The sequence below is a fragment of the Manis javanica genome, chromosome 10 (genome assembly GCF_040802235.1).
Source record: "Manis javanica isolate MJ-LG chromosome 10, MJ_LKY, whole genome shotgun sequence".
NCBI lineage: Eukaryota > Metazoa > Chordata > Mammalia > Pholidota > Manidae > Manis > Manis javanica.
The window spans coordinates 85,286,969-85,302,935 of record NC_133165.1 but is presented as its reverse complement, the minus strand read 5'-3'; the positions used below and the strand labels follow the sequence as shown (position 1 = coordinate 85,302,935).

The following is a 15,967-nucleotide window of genomic DNA, read 5'->3' as shown; positions in this document are numbered from 1 at the left end:
TCATGGAACAGTAGTCATTACCTCTAGGTCAAGGTGAGCACACATCCCTCTCTACCTAGGAGCTGAGGATAAAGGGGTAATAGTTACATGGCTCTTTATACATATGGCTGCACAGATCCAGTTTTCCAAATAATCATTAATTTGCTCTCCAAAAAAATGAACAATCTAGATATACTGCCCCTGGGGTTAGATTTAGTGAAAATAATTTCCTCTTTCAAATCTTTACTCCTTCTGCCTGTCTGTGAAAAAGAATACAAAAGTAGCTAACATTGACTGAGTACCTGCCATAAACCAGGCACTGAATTAGGCTATTGACATGTATCATTTCTAATTGTCATAGAAAACTCTGCAAGATCTGAATTTTCATTCACATTGTACATGTAAGGACACAGCTTTGTGAGGTTAGTGAACTTGCCCCAAGTCAGTTAGCTGACTGGGCTGGGATTTTAATAAGATATCCAACTCCAAAGCGTGTCACAAATTCATGGATCCGTTTAATCTGTGTGAATTTCAGCACATCAAATTATACCACCCTCCAGAGTGAAATGTCCACTTTGACATTTAAAGAACCACCCCTAGAAAGTGATAGACAGATGTGTCATGAAGCATCAACTTGTGTTAATGAAAATAATTTTAAACCATACAAATTCCTCTTTGGCATCCAAGAGAAACACGCATCATTATCAAGGTATTTCCCCCAACCAATCTCTTTGATCTCTGCTATAGATCAGAACTCTCCAGGGTAGAAGGTGGACCTGCCCACCCTCACAGGGTCTCAGAAAGCTTGCCTGAGAACTTAGGAACTTCAGGTTTGGTTTCTGGCTCCTCAAGACGCCAGAGAGTTGTTAGCATCACATGCCAGAGCTGGCACAAGAGAGGGCATCCAGGAAGCCGAGCAGCAATCAGCTGGCCCTGCTGGGCAGCATAGCACAGCAGTTACGTGTGCCGTCTTTGCATTTGAGGCCCAGACCTGTCACTTCCATTGCTGATGCCAGGCATGTTTCTCTGCCTAAGTCCCAGTTTCCTCATCAGGAAAATAAGGCTAATTATGACCTGCCTCCTATGGCAGTTGTGAGGATTAAATGAGATGACATGTGCATACTGCCCAGTGTATGACTTGCACAAGTAAATACTGAACAAAAGTTAGTCGTTTAATTGTGTTGTTTTTGTTGAATGTGTCAGGACAGCAATTGCATTTAAGAGTCCACCCTCTGCTTTTCAAGCACCACATTAGCGCAGTGAAATTCACAGCACCTACTATGTGCCAGGCATTGTGCTGGACATTGAGAGGTACAAACATAAAGAAGGCACATCCTTCCCTTCAAGTAACTTCCATTCCAGTGCAGAGAACAGACACTGAAGCTAGTCATCAAAAGGTGGCTAATGAGTCGAATGGAAGTACAGACTTTCGGTGCCATGTGAGAGAAAGCTCAAGATAGCAATTTCCTGTTCTATGAGCTTGTTGACTCACTGGTTTCATGAGTCCCTGAAAGCTTTCTGGAGGCAGGGTCTGAGTGACCGTCAGTGATACATAAGGGCTAGTCAAGTCATTGAAGGTGGAAAATTCTTGGCACAAAGGCATAAAACAGCTGGGCTTATTCCAGAACTGCAGGCTCTTAGGCCATTGGCACAGGTCTTGAAAGTATCCCCATAAGGCTACACTATTTGCCTGGCTTATTTCCTATGTCTTTGCCCAGAGTACAAGGACATTTCCACTTGAAAACAAACTTTTTAAACTATGTACACCACTCAAATTCAGCATGGTCTCTATTCAGCTCAGCCATAATCAATATCACTGCAGTCATGCACCTTTTCCCAAGGAGAGGGGTAAATGAGATGGCCTCTTGCTTAGGGTGGTGGTTCTCAGCAGCAGCTCTACTGAAATTTAGGCTTGAGAATTCTTTGTGATACATTTGTCCTGTGCACTGTACGTCTAGCAACCAGGCCTCTCCCCTCTAGGTGCCAGTAGTACTCCTCCATCTATGACAGCCAAAGATGCCACCAGACATTGCCATATGTTCCCTAAGGGGAGGGGGGTTTGCCCCCACTAAGAATCATGCCTTGATTGCCATCTAGAGCCACCCTTTCCTGCCCACGTCTTTTCCAAGAGTTGTTGAAGCTGTCACCATTTGATAATGTCCCCATTGGATTCCAAGGGTATCAGTTTGTCCCCACCATATCTCCAATGGTTTCCTAGGAGATCAACATGGCTTCAGCCCTCCACCTGGGCTGGAAGTGTTAGTGGGGATGTGCACCATGCAGTTCGCATCCCAGAAGGGCTTGCGAGGGATACAGATGAAATACAGATAAGAAGTGTGAAGAAGTGTTTTCAGAACTCAAGGGTGTTTTTCTCAGTCAGTCTAAGATTGTTGCAAAAAAAAAACCACATTTCTGGTCTTGGCAGCAGAAGGAGAATGTATGTGGGCCACAGTGTTGAGAAGACAGAAGGGGCAGCCCAAATCCCAAAAGATGGGATTTCTGATGATTGGCTAACAAAAACCCCACCCCATTCTAAGCAAAACAGAAAAGAATCATGTACAGATTTATCTACCACTCACTCCAACTTTTATCTGCAAACCTTCATCATCATCAATCAAGTCTGGATTATCCACAGGCAGATATTTGTGGGGGAGGGGGGCAGGGAATCCCTGATTTCTTTAACTGCACCTTTGTGGCCATGTCCACATCACTGCTGATACTTGCTCTGGCTGTAGTCTGCATCCCAGAAAGAGATAGAATGAAATAACCTGAAATCTAAAAACACCTCATTCTCCTTAACATCAAGGGCTACATGAACCAGTATGTCAACAAGCTCATAGAACAGGAAATTGCTATCTTGATCTTTCTCTCCAGTTGGGGTGCAGAGGAGAGCATGGGCGGAGAGGAATGGGTGGAATAGGAGTTGGATGGAAAGAAAGGAAACCTGGGACTGAAGTGGAGAGAGGACAGGACTTGTTAGTGGGCTGGAGAGGGAAATTCACCATGGTGCCCAGGTACTACTCCTGGCTGACTGCCCTCTGCTCCCTGACTCTAAATGCTGGGCGCCCTTGGAGGTCAGCCTGGGCCCTCTTCTCTGTCTCTGAGAGAGCCCACCAGTTCCCATGGCTTTAGAAAGCCCCCTGACCATCCTTATGCTGATGATGTTCAGATGGGGTCTCCATGCTGACAGGCCTCCCTTCTGAACCCACACATCCCCTCTGTAGTCTGCATTTCTCCTCTTGGCTATCTCGGGAGCAGCTCAGACTTGTCTAAAGCAGAGTTCCTGAGGTTTCTTCTCAGACCTTCCCACCCTTTCCCTTCTCCTCTCACCTCCCCAGACGTATCACCAGCCTCCCATTTGCTCCCACTGGAAAACTGGGCACCATGGTGAATCTCGCCTCTCCAGTCCACGAACAAGTCCTGTCCTCTCTCCACTTCAGCCCTGAGTTTCTTTTCTTCATACACTTATCACAACTCAGAGTTATTTTATGTGTTTGCTTACTTTGTTGTTTTGGCTCCATTACTAAAATGAGAGCAGGGGCATCACCTTACTGCTGTTCACTGATGTACCTCCAACATTTAGCCTGGTGCCAGAGAGTAAACCCTGAATGATACTGGCTGAAGGAAGGATGTCACTAATAACAACTTTGTCCCAGGTTAAACAGCTGTCCCGTGACTGGTCTGGCAGGTTCCTACAGGGCCAGCCCTCTGCACTGGGGCAAGCACTGACTCTGCCCCCCATCTCTCCTGTTCCCAGAGGGATACCAGCCAGAAAAGGCAACTTCCTACCCAAAAATGAGGTGATAGCTACCAAGTCCCCCTCTTTCAAAGACCTTTCCCAGGAGATCAGGGCAGCGCTGTTATGTATCACTCTGCCAGCTACAGACATGGGATTTTCAAACCCCAATTGCTGGTTTTCTTTATTTTAATATTGCTCCCCTTCTGTGAAATAAATTCAGCTTTGGCCTAAGATGGAAATACTCCTTCCCTGGCATGGCCTGGCCAAAGGTTTCTACTCTGCCTATGCATTCTGTCAGTGCCCAGGCAGCCAACCATGCCTGGAGGGCCATAGATCCAGCCTCAAGACAATGTGGGGAGGTGGTAGGAACTCCAGACTCGGGGTACTTGGGTATACTCCCAGCTGAGACTCTCACATGCAAGCCACTGTACCTCTATGAGCCTGTCTTCTCCTTTGCTAATAAAGTTCTTAGACTCCTAGCCCCTGAGTCCCTTTCTAGCCATGACCTTCCAGATAGCTCTCCCATAGCCAACTGCCACTTTATCGGGCTTTCTGGTACAGGGCAGATGCTAGGAGCACCCATGGCTGCCACATACCCCCACAGGCCCGAGTGCATGCAGATGGTGCTCAGGTGTAGGATGTTTTCTGAGGGGTGTTAATAGCTATTTACCCAGAAGGGGGTGGAGGGCCTCTGTGGAAAGTGCCAGGTTAAAGATAGCTAACAAGTATGTTTTGCTACAAGACTTCTCAGAACCTCTACTGTGTGCTCCAAATAAGGAAGATGTACTGGACAGAGAACCCTTTTTTACAGAGCTCCTCAGCAGACTGGGGTTCCATTGGTCAGACTTTGAGATAAGTGGCTCCTGGGCCCTGGAATTCTAGCAGCTCACACTTTCCCAAATGCACTGTATTGGAGGAAAAGCTTTCAGAATGTCAGCTGGAGTGGGGACCAGTGCCAAGGAAAGAAATTCTCTGTCCCCAAGCCCCCTTCAGCAGCTCAAGGCCCCCAAGCCTCCTCCAAATGAAAGAAGGCAAGAAGGACATGGCTCTCCCTCTCTCCCTAAGAACTATGAAGCCACACAGCCTCTTGAAGTGTGCTCTACCCTCCTCCCAGTGCCCAAAGAATAAAGGAACAACCAGCGCCCATTTCCATCCCATACCACGGGCAGTAGGGAGTAAGTGCCTTCCTTTCAGGGCAATCATACTCCAGCTGTTCTGTGGATGGCACAGCCCACACAGGACAGGAGGAAAGAAGACAGTCTAGAGGGGAGAAGGGCGTCCAGAGAGGACTCAGAGGCCTGATGTGAAACACAATGCACTTTATTGGCGACAGAATGGGCGGGCAGAGGGGCCTGTGTATTATATACATCAGATCTATGGTGCCATTCCACCCAGGAAGGGGAGCCCAAAGGCAGCAGAAGGTGGTGGCTGACACCACACTTGGACAATCACAGGCACAGGCTGGAGTCAGAGCACGCTGAAATTCTCACGTCTGTGCTGGCCAGGGATCTGGATGGGGCTCAAGAGGCCCGGGTCTTCCAAACCCGGGAGAGCGGTTGGAGGAAGAGGAGCAGTGGCTGGGGCCTGGCGCTGAGGTTGGGGGTGCTGCGGGATTGGAGGAGCGGATGGGGACGGGAGGCGCTGGCGATCTGCGGGGACCATGCGCCTGATTTATCTGGAGCAGTACTGAGAGGACTGGGAAGACTGGGAGAACTTCACGCTGCCACACCGGGCGCTGCCCGAGCTGAAGCCTCCGCCGCTGACCCCGCAGCGACCCCCAGAGCCGGAACCAAAGCCGCTGCCGCCGCCGAGGCCGCTGCCACCGCCAAAGCCGCAGCTGCCGCCGAAGCCGCTGCCGCCGAAGCCACTGCCTCCTGACCGGCCAAAGCCGCCGCCGGCGCCCCCTGCCATGCCAAGGCCGCCGCCGTAGCCCCCTGCCGAGGAGGTGCCGCTGCTGACCACGGCTGCAGGACGGAAGACAGTGTTGTGGTCAGCGCCCAGCGCACTGTGCCGCAATTAGTCATCGCTGCGCCCAGTGTGAGTGGGAGGCCATCGAGGCAGCTTTGCTTCAGATGACGTTGTGAAGCATTCTAAGGTGTCATAAGGTGTTCACCCCATACTGTTAAGTCATTATGAATTTTTCAATGGTTTCTTCTGATAAGGTCACCTCTTAATGATCCCCTTGGAGAGTATCCAAAATTTCTCCTCGCATTAACAATATTCCCATGGCCATGTAGACCTATTATTCATGCCCAGAACCCAGAGCAACTACAAAAGCAGATGTGTGGCCCTTCCACCCCGAGAAAACCCCTCCAACTTGCATAGATACATTTTTGAATTAGTTGCTACTGCCCTGTACTAGCACAGACGCTCAGAGTCAGTGCCCACTGTGATGGTTGCTTCGGCTACTTACAGATGCTGACAGCACTCTGGCACTCTCCAGACAGTCTGTATAAGAGAAAGCAAGAGAGAAATAGTTCCATCACAAGGCAGATTTCTAGCAAGCCTGTGGGTGAGGGTGATGAGGAACAACCAGAAATAGATTCAGAAGCCTGGCAGAACAGCAGCCCTTCTCTGCCCTCCCACAGGTCATAGCAGAGCCCTGTGCACATAGGCTGGATATGCACTTTGGCTGCCTATGAAGAGAGTGGGCTGGTAAAGGCCCAGGCTTCTCTGTAAGGCCTGGCAGATGTAGGGACCTCTCTCTATACAGCAAGCCTCCAACCCCATTTACTCAGTCACTTATCTGATTCTTAGCATGTGACTTGTGCCAGGGAAGGTGGGAAGATGAAATTTGAGGCCCACCTGCACTCCTCGCCCTCCAGCAGCTTGCGGTAAGTGGCGATCTCCACATCCAGGGCCAGCTTGACATTCATCAGCTCCTGGTAGTCACGCAGCAGCCGGGCCAGGTCATCCTTGGCCTTCTGCAAGGCAGCCTGCAGCTCTTGGAGCTTGGCATCAGCATCCTTGAGGGCTGTCTCCCCACGCTGCTCGGCTTCAGCTATGGCTGCCTGCAGGTTGGTATTCTGTGGCAGGGAGGTAGGGAAAGAGATGAGCCCAGTAGGAGGGTCCCAGATTTATCAAGTCTTAGTGTGGATTATGCCATACCAAGCATCTTAAAGTCAGCAGCATCACCCCTTCCCTAGCACCTCTATCCTCCTCCATGGAGATGACATAGTTCTTCTGTGGACTACCAGCCATTGAGATTGGCTTGTCTTTGAATTTCCTGGAGGCCATCCTACCTGAGATGACCTCAGAAGTCCATTCCAGACTAAGGGTCCTGAGATCCGAGCCCCTTCCCCTCTCACCAATCACCTGAGGCACCAAGCAACCATTGCTTCCCACCTGCTTCTTGACATTTTCAATCTCAGCCCGCAGCCTCTGGATCATCCTGTTGAGCTCCATGATCTCACTTTTGGTGCTCTTCAGGTCATCCCCATGCTTGCCCGCCGTGGTCTGCAGCTCCCCCAGCTGGAGAGTGGTGGGGAAGAGGGGGTGTTGATGCAGCCTTGTCTACCTTGCTTCTCTGTTCCTGACATCACCCACCCAATCTCGAAATGCTTAGTAAACATTTCTTGTTAAAACGATGTTGAATTACATTTCAGCAGGGACACCTCTGGGGTAACAGGGAAGAGAATATCTGGGTTGTCATGGTAGAAGATTCTCCCACCCACATCCTGAGCAAGCTAGGACCAATCCCATGTGGCCTGGCAGCAGACAATGGAACCACCTCCCCACAGGGGGCAGCACTTTCTGCAACTGTACAGCCATTAGAGGGACATCTCCAGAGAGTAGAACCAAGAGGAGTCCACCCAGTGACCACAGAGGACTCCCCACCCAGCAGTCCCACATGCCACAGCCTCCAGAGGCCCTCAGTGGATCCCCTAAGAGGTGCCTAGCTCCCACCTTGGTCTGGTACAGGGCCTCAGCCTCAGCCTTGCTCCTCTGAGCAATCTCCTCGTACTGGGCCTTGACCTCGGCAATGATGCTGTCCAGGTCCAGGCAACGGTTGTTGTCCATGGACAGGACCACGGAGGTGTCACTGACATGGCTCTGCATCTGGGACAGCTCCTGCCAACACAGAAGGAACTGTTCACTCCTGGGGCCTCTGCAGCACGGACACAGAGGCCCAGAGGGGCTCCTGATCAACAGACCCATTCACTGACTCAGCTCTGAATGTGCATCTCCTCCCACCGCCCCCAGGCTCTCAGAGAACCCCATGTCTGCAGCCCATCCTGTGGATCCCTCACAACAGGCCTTATCTCTAGACTCAGTCTTCCAGGGCCCTAGATACCAAAATGACCCAGCCTAAATCTGAAAACATCCCACCCTCCCTCTGTCTCTCTCTTAGTAGGAAAGGACCTCACCATATTATAGAGACTTGTCAGGAAGTTGATCTCATCCACTAAGGCATCCATCCTGGCCTGAAGCTCCACTTTGTTCATGTAGGCAGTGTCCACATCCTGAGGAAGATGGAAGCATAAAGGCCTTCTTCCCCCAAGGAATGAGAACAACCAACTGCAATGGCAGCCAGAGAGTCAGAGGGCCAGGGCTGGCTGAGCAGGCCCTGTTCAGGGCTGGTCTCCACATGAGGGACTGAGCTACATCTCAGCAGGTGATGTTCAGTCCTACTCAAAAACTAAGAACAGCTGAACTGACTCTGTCACGGATCATTCCCAACTGAGATGCTCCCGGCTGCCGCTTTTAGCTCCAACTGCCCAAACTTGGCAGCTCCATGGCAGTGGAGTGAAGGGATTGCCCCAAACCAGCTGGAAGCTTACATCTACAAGCCCCGGGAACCTTACCTTCTTCAGGGTCACAAAGTCATTCTCAGCAGCTGTACGTTTATTGATTTCCTCCTCATATCTGTAAGAGTTAGAAAGAAATAGCTAAGTCTGAGTGTTGAGGTACTCATAAACACCCCTGTTCTCTGGTCATCCCTCTGGCCTTCTCCCAGCCTCTGAAATGAATACATCCCATTTGCCATCTCCCTAGTAGTTAGGAAGACCAGCTATTCCAATCTGTCCTGGCAGGCAAACTGTCCCAGTTTCAGCATTGAAAGTCCCATGTCCTGGGAAACCCCTCAGTCCCAGGCCAACGGGGACATTTTGTCACCACACCATGAGTTGCTCCAGCATTCTTCAGATCCTAGAACCAGGATCTTCCCCAACCTGGCTCATGGGGAGTGCTTCCTGAACCCTAACCTCCTCATCCCACTTGCCATGATTTTATTTGTAAAGAACTCTCCTCAGGGAAGGAAGGGGCAGGGGAACCTAGTGAACCAGGCTGTCCTCCATGGAGATAAGGAGAGGAAAACAGGCTACATAACACCACTGCCCAGGGGGCAGGAGGACCGGAGTAAGAGCTGGGTCTCTGAGACAGGGTAGCCCCCCGGCGCCTTCCCACTCGAGCTGCAAGCACTCACTTCTTCTTGAAGTCCTCCACCAGGTCCTGCATGTTCCTCAGCTCCGAGTCCAGGCGGCCTCGCTCCCCCAAGATGCTGTCCAGGTAGTTTCGCAGGGAGCTGATGTAATTCTCAAAAAGGGGTTCAAGGTTGTTGGGGCCTGTGGTGGAATTTGTGCCCTGCTGTTGGAGCAGGTCCCACTTGGTCTCCAGGACCTTATTCTGCTGCTCCAGGAACCGCACCTGCAATGCATTGGGTGAAGCCCCATCAGGCAACACTCAGAGCAGAGGAACAGATGGACCTTGGCTCAGTTAGGACTGGGTGTCTATATTTCCCCAGCCTCCAGGCCAAAGGCCTAGAAAAAATGGGAAGATAGGCTCCTACTGTAGCTGAAGAGGATATGGTCAGATGGCCACATCAGTCAGGCCACTAAAGATGCAGCATGGTTTGGAAAGGTACAGGAGAAGGAAAGATGGACAGAGAAAGTAGTCCTGCCTGGAAGCAGATGACCCCTCAGTGTTCCCAGGGACTTTGTGACTCTATCCCACCTTTCAAAACTAGGGTACACATTGCAAAAATGTACTTAAACCCCAGCCTCATCGCTTCCATCTAAGGCTCTGCTAACAAACACTCAGCCCTTCAAATGATGTTGAATTCTTGGGAACTGATACTGACTGAAGCACTGTCATCAGGGCACCCGGAGAGAGACAGCAGTGTGAGCTCTCCCAGTCGGGGGATCACTAAGCACCCGGCTCTTCCTGACTGGGTTGATTAGGAATGCAGGCTGTTGCCAGCTTCTCTGCAGCCCCTTAAGACTAAGGCTCGCATAAGCCTCTTTAATCCCTTCTCTAGGGCATCACCCTCCTTCACTTGGCACAGCAACATAGAGGGAACAGGCCTCCTGGAGAGCCTCAGAGGGCAGCTCCTACTTAAAGAGCCCCTCGTTCTGGGTTACTCTTTCTTGCCAGTGGTCATAGCCCTTGCCATGCGCTGCTGGCACTGCCAGCCTAGACCTCGATTAGGCAACAAGTGGGAGACGTGAGTAGAGAGTCAGTCAAGCAGAACTTGGGCATGTCTGGGTCCAAATAGGGGCCCATTGTCTTTCCTACCCACGTGACCATGTGGATAAGCTCATCAGCCATCAATATCTTCCCAGGCCCTAGAGCTCAGCCTAACCCACCCCCTTCCAGCCCGGCCCGCCACGAATTATCCTAAACGCTGTTGTCTGAATATCAAACTCATAAAGTCCCAGCCTAGGAAGGCAGACCCAATCAGAGCTTCATTACCTTGTCTATGAAGGAGGCGAACTTGTTGTTGAGGGTCTTGATCTGCTCCCGCTCCTGGGCCTTTACTTGCCCAATCTGGGGGTCAATCTCCACATTGAGGGGCTGCAGGAGGCTCTGGTTGATAGTCACCTCATGGATTCCTCCAGGGAAGCCACCAGGGCCAAAGCCACCAGGACCTCCAAAGCCACCAGGACCTCCCAAGCCACCAGGACCTCCCAAGCTACCAGCTCCACCAAAGCCACCAGCCCCTCCAAACCCACCAGATCCACCAAAGCCACCAGTCCCTCCAAACCCACCAGCCACTCCAAAGCCACCTCCCATTCCTCTGCCACCCCCAAAGCCACCTCCATAACCACCCCCAAAGCCAGCACCACAGCTGCTAAGCCCTCCCCCAAAGCCCCCGGCCCGGGCGCCCCCAGCCACGCTGATGGAGATGCTCTTGCTGCCGCCCAGGCTGTAGAGGCTGCGACTGCCAAAGCCGCCTGCTCCTCCCCGGACCCCACAGGCCCCGCCACCAGTGCCCCCAGAGCGGGCCATGCAGCTCATCCTGCTGCTGCCGGAGACCACGGCGGAGCGGCCGGAGAAGCCCTGGCTCCCGCCACCGAGGGCTTTCTTGCCGCCTTGTCTGTTCATGGTGAGAGAGCTTGGTGAAGGCAAAGGGCAATAGTTAAGCTGGGAAGGAAACTAAAGACCTGTGCAGAATAAATCCCTTTATATACATCTAGGAGCTTGCTGGGCTCAAATGAAGGAGAGGTAATTAATCCCAAATAGTAATGGGCTGGGTTTGCCTCCAAGGCAACAAGTTTGTTCCAGGCTACACAACACACCTTGAAAATAATCTGAATTGGTAAAAGTGCTAAGGTAGCAGGCTTACCTGGCAGGGGGTGGTGCCTGGTGTTGCCCCACGCTTGGGCACGGCCACCTGCTGGCTTTGTCTGACAAGACCCAAGAGGCACACTTGTCTGTGTTGGGTGCTCAGAAGACATCTGCCTGCCTGTCGCTGCCCCTGGCTCTGCCAGGGCTGGGCTCGACTCCAGAAAGGATGCAGTGGAAGTGGACTGGGGAAGTTCTGATTGTCTGGGTGGCAGAGTCACTGAAGCCCACCCAGGGACTCAGGAGAAGTATCTCAACAGATGGCGTGATACAGTTCACTCCACAGTTGGCACATGGTCGCTAGTGCCCACTGTGTGCCCAGACCTGTGCTGGGTTTGAGGGATGAAGTCACAACCTCTCTGTCTTCCTGGAGACAAAGCCCAGAACTCACAAATCTGCCTCCTGGATTCCCCCTCTACCCCACCTGTACTTCAGGAAGCAGTGGTATTTGGGTTCACGGCTATCTTCCGAGAAAAAGGGCTGTTAACACCCGCGTGCTATGATAAGACGTTAGCAAAATGCAACATGCCTAATGTTAGTCTATTTGTTTTGAAAAGTTCCCAGAGAAACGCTATTCCTCATTTGGGTCTAAAGCTTCCTTTCTTGCTCCTTGAATTTTTGGCACTTCTCTGGTATCAGCCAAAGTCCCAGGGAACTGGAAATTCAAACATCAGTTCTACCACCAATTCAACAAATATATACAGATTGCCTAACTCATGCCAGGCACCATGCAAGGCGCTGGAGACTCAGTCATGCACAAGACCGGAGAGGCCCCAGTAGGACCGTTCTCTGGTTGAGGGGATGTGCTCCGGGGAGGCTTCTGGCCTCCCCATCCAGACATTGTCCCCCTCCTCCAGCCTCCAGAGGCCAGACCTGGCAGAGCCAGCACCACTGCCATGTCTGACTCCAAAAGCCTGAGAATCTGCCAGCCTGTTGTTTTTCAGAGGCTTAGGGACTGGGCTTGGCTTGTCCAAGAGGAAAGCCTTCCTGCACGGCTATGGAGCCTGCCAAGTTAGCCGCTTATCTCTCCAGGACAGGTCTTTTTTTGTTCTGTCTGCTGCACGTTAGGCCCTGCCAAGGGTGTGGCCTGTGTGGCCTTGGCAGCAGCCTCCTCAGAAAAGGGCAAAAGAAGGAAAGGACAAGGGATTCTCCAGAGCCTATGGGTCAGGGCTGGGGATGGTCCAAGTGCAGAGGAAGAGAAATTTTCTTCCGTGGCCTTGTTCTCTCATGGGGTCCTTCTCTCCCCATCTTGGCCACCCCCAGGCTTTGTAACATTCTGTCCCCTTCCTCAGAATAAAGCCATAAACTTTCAAGGAGCTTATAGGCTTGTTAATTTATTGGATCCCTTGGTTCTTAGCACAGTGCTCTGCCAGTAATAAGTTTGGTTGTTTGAATATGTGAATCACTCAGCAATCAATTGATGAAGGAATGAATAAATTAAGCCTTTATATTAGATTACAATCAAATTAAAGTGGTCAAAAGCTAATTCAAATCCAGTTAAATGAGGTAGCCCAAGCTAATGGAGATCACTTGACGTGAGAAACCCAGACCTCTCAAATTTCATGTCCAGATTTAAAAATATGCACGTGCAAAACAGGTGTCGACTCTTCCCCAGGTGATGCCATACAACCACAGTATCAAGAACCAATCAATTTGAAGTTGACTGGGAGCATTTGAGATCATATAACCTGCCCCCTGCCCAGTACTGGGATTCCCTCTCTAGTATATCTCTGTCTTATATCCTTGATCTTCCACAGTGGCTATCCAAGCCTTAATGACATGTGAAATAAGTCCAAATCCCAGAGAGTGGCCATACGTAGACACCCCACCTTGTCTTTGCTCCCTCAGAGCAACCACAGTTTAAAGAATGAACCAAACCCAAAGCTGGACTAGCCCCTCCCGATGACTAACCATGACCAAGGCTGTTGAGACTTTGTGCTTCATCGCTGACCATTAAACATGGTCAATCATCTCTGCCCCTCTGGATGTCATAGGAACATGGATGGATGGATGAAATCTCTGCCAAGTATTTCAAGAGATGGATCACAAAAGTTATGCCACATTCTTTTTCTCTTAATATTTAAGAGCATGAGCTTTGAGCCAAACAGACCCAGGCTTTTTTAATTTATTTTTTTAATTGAGATATAACTGACATACAACATTATGTTAGTTGCAGGTGTAGACAGACCCAGGTTTTAAATCTCAACTTTGTCCCTGCATGTCAGTAAGCAAGTTCTTTAACCTCTCTGTGTCTGTTTATTCATCTATAAAATTAAGTTATTACTGGTACCTCTCTCACTGAGTCATTGTCATGCCTAGAAAGTAGCCAGCACACTGTAAGTGTTCAATGTTCACTATTATTTTTAACTATGTTATTTTGCAAGTCACACAGAAAATTTGAGCTCTCATAGCTGTCAAAGAAATAGTCCAATAAGATGATGACTCCATTTGTAAATTGGCTTACACTCACCCCCAAAATAATCCAGGATTATTTGAAATTTAACTAAATATCCTAAGCACTTTCCCCCTGGAGAAAAGAATGAGTCACAGTACTGCGATGTATAAACTCAGAACCTAACAGAGTGCTGCAGCCAGCAGGCTCCCCTTCCCCTGTCCTGCCCCCAGTCCCCTCCACAGCCTCTCCTGCTCTTCAAAAGCCCCAGGGGAGGCGATTCATCAAATCTTCTGGCTTGCCCAGGCCAGCAAGCCACCACCCTTATTCTTCCAGGGTCTAACTTAAATGCTTTCTGACTCCTTTTCATGAGATCAGTGTAATTGAGGTTGGCAGGGCCTCACCCACCAGTCTACCATCACCATGGCACCCACCCCTCTTGGATCTGAAGGCTCCTTTAAACATGAAAAATTACGTTGACCTTCACATATGTCAGAACTTATACTTTCAGGGTTCTTTGAGAACATATATTTTTACTCTGAATTCAGCAGTACTTTTAAACAAAATTGCATCTTATAATCACATACATATGGAGACAGTAATACACGACATGAGAGACATATTCTTTATCCCATCTACAGACATTCATTCCCATTCAGGTGCTTGGAACCCTTGTAGTAATACAACAGCCACCCTAACTGAGGCTTTTCAGCCTAGGGTCTCAAACTCCTGCCATCCAACCTCTTCTGCTGTGGGACAGCTCTGTCCCTTAGACAGAGTCCATCCTGGCAGGCCATCAGTGGATGTGACCTGGACTGAAAGGTGTTTGCTCTCGTCTGGCCTTCCAACCTAACTCACACAAACTTCCCTGGCTTCTGAATGACAACTCTTCCAGTATTAGAAAATACTGTTGTATTTCCAAAAGCTGTTCACATTAAATATACTCAGTTGCTTCTCCCAGATGGTTTCCAGGACTCTTCACTCCATTTTATTCATGCACTTCTTAAAATCATGGTACCTGATTAAGACATGGTATTCAGAAGTAGTGTGATGTACAGCAAGCTACCAGGAGGACCCTAACTCTCTGTGATGTGGACACCGTGGTCAAGATTCTATCCCCTTCTATAGCTCTTGGCATATGTCAATCTGACAGGGACTTTACCCTGTAAATCAGGCAGTTCTGGGCTTGAATCCTGGCTCAGCCTCTTACTTGCTTAACTGTGTGATCTTAGACAAGTTACCAAACCTCCCCAAAACTAAGGTTCCTCATCTTTAAAATAAAAATAATAGCAGATGAATTTTCCATAGCTGTGTGAGAATTGAATTAAACAATGTATTACAAACACTAAGAATGGTACCTAGACATAGTTCTCAGGATACATTAGCTATTATTTTGTATGTGTCATTTTGTGTCACTTTAGGATGTGCTTCTGTCCTAACATGAGGATAGGGCCTCTTCTGTTGCTCTGGAAAAAATCACAGGTTTTCCTCAATGAATTGATCCAGTGACAACCCAAACACCCCATTTTCTTCATCATATTCTTGACTTAATGTCCTCCCTCTTCCACAGATGCAAAACACCAGCCCTGATCAGCCTGCCCTGGCTCTCCCAATTCATGTAACAAATAGTACTAACCAAGTACTTTCTAGGCACCAGGAATGCAATAGTGAACAAAACAGATAAACCCCCTGCTCTTCTAGAGCTCATGCCAGTATGAGATAGACAATAAAGAAATACAAGTCAGGTCAGGCAGTGAAAGATGTCATGAAATAAATGCAGCAGGAAGAGGGGGTAGACATAACAAGGAGGGAGGTCTAAGTGGACCTGAGCAGATATCTGAATGAGTGAAGGAGCAAGGCCTGCAGACATCTGGGTAAAGGTGGCCTGGGCAGAGGTAACCTCAAGTGCAAAGGCCCTGAGGCAGAGTGTGAGGAGTGTCTGGGGAACAGCATGGTGCCAGCACAGCTGAAGCACACTGGGGGAGGAATAGAAGCAGCCCAGGTGAGGTCTGAGAGAGCTGGGAGACAGATCACACAAGACTTTGAGACGCTGAATAAGACAGGCTTTTACTCTGAGAGGCAAAGCCACTGAAGGGTTTCAACCAAGGTGAGACATGAGACGACTACTAAACGGATGAGTGTAGAGGACAGATTATAGAGATCAAGAGGAAAACATGTTGTGACCCATTCCCTCTCCCTTACCTTCCAGGACAGAAACTTGCCTTCTGCTTATAAACAACTCACGTCCCTGTCCGGCTGTAAGGATAAAGTGAAGGAACAGCAGCCACAAAACC

General features: G+C 49.7%; 1 protein-coding gene across 1 annotated transcript; it reads right to left on the bottom strand.

Moving 5' to 3' along the window:
• Positions 1–5,022: 5,022 nt before the first annotated feature.
• Positions 5,023–11,109, bottom strand: KRT3 (keratin 3). Its single transcript, XM_017669825.3, has 9 exons — positions 10,409–11,109; positions 9,144–9,364; positions 8,524–8,584; positions 8,086–8,181; positions 7,625–7,789; positions 7,064–7,189; positions 6,524–6,744; positions 6,132–6,166; positions 5,023–5,682 (listed from the first exon to the last, which is right to left on the bottom strand). Exons 1-9 carry the CDS (start codon positions 11,039–11,041, stop codon positions 5,390–5,392), a joined length of 1,851 nt encoding a protein of 616 aa, XP_017525314.3. The 5' UTR covers positions 11,042–11,109; the 3' UTR covers positions 5,023–5,389.
• Between the last annotated feature and the right edge of the window lie 4,858 nt (positions 11,110–15,967).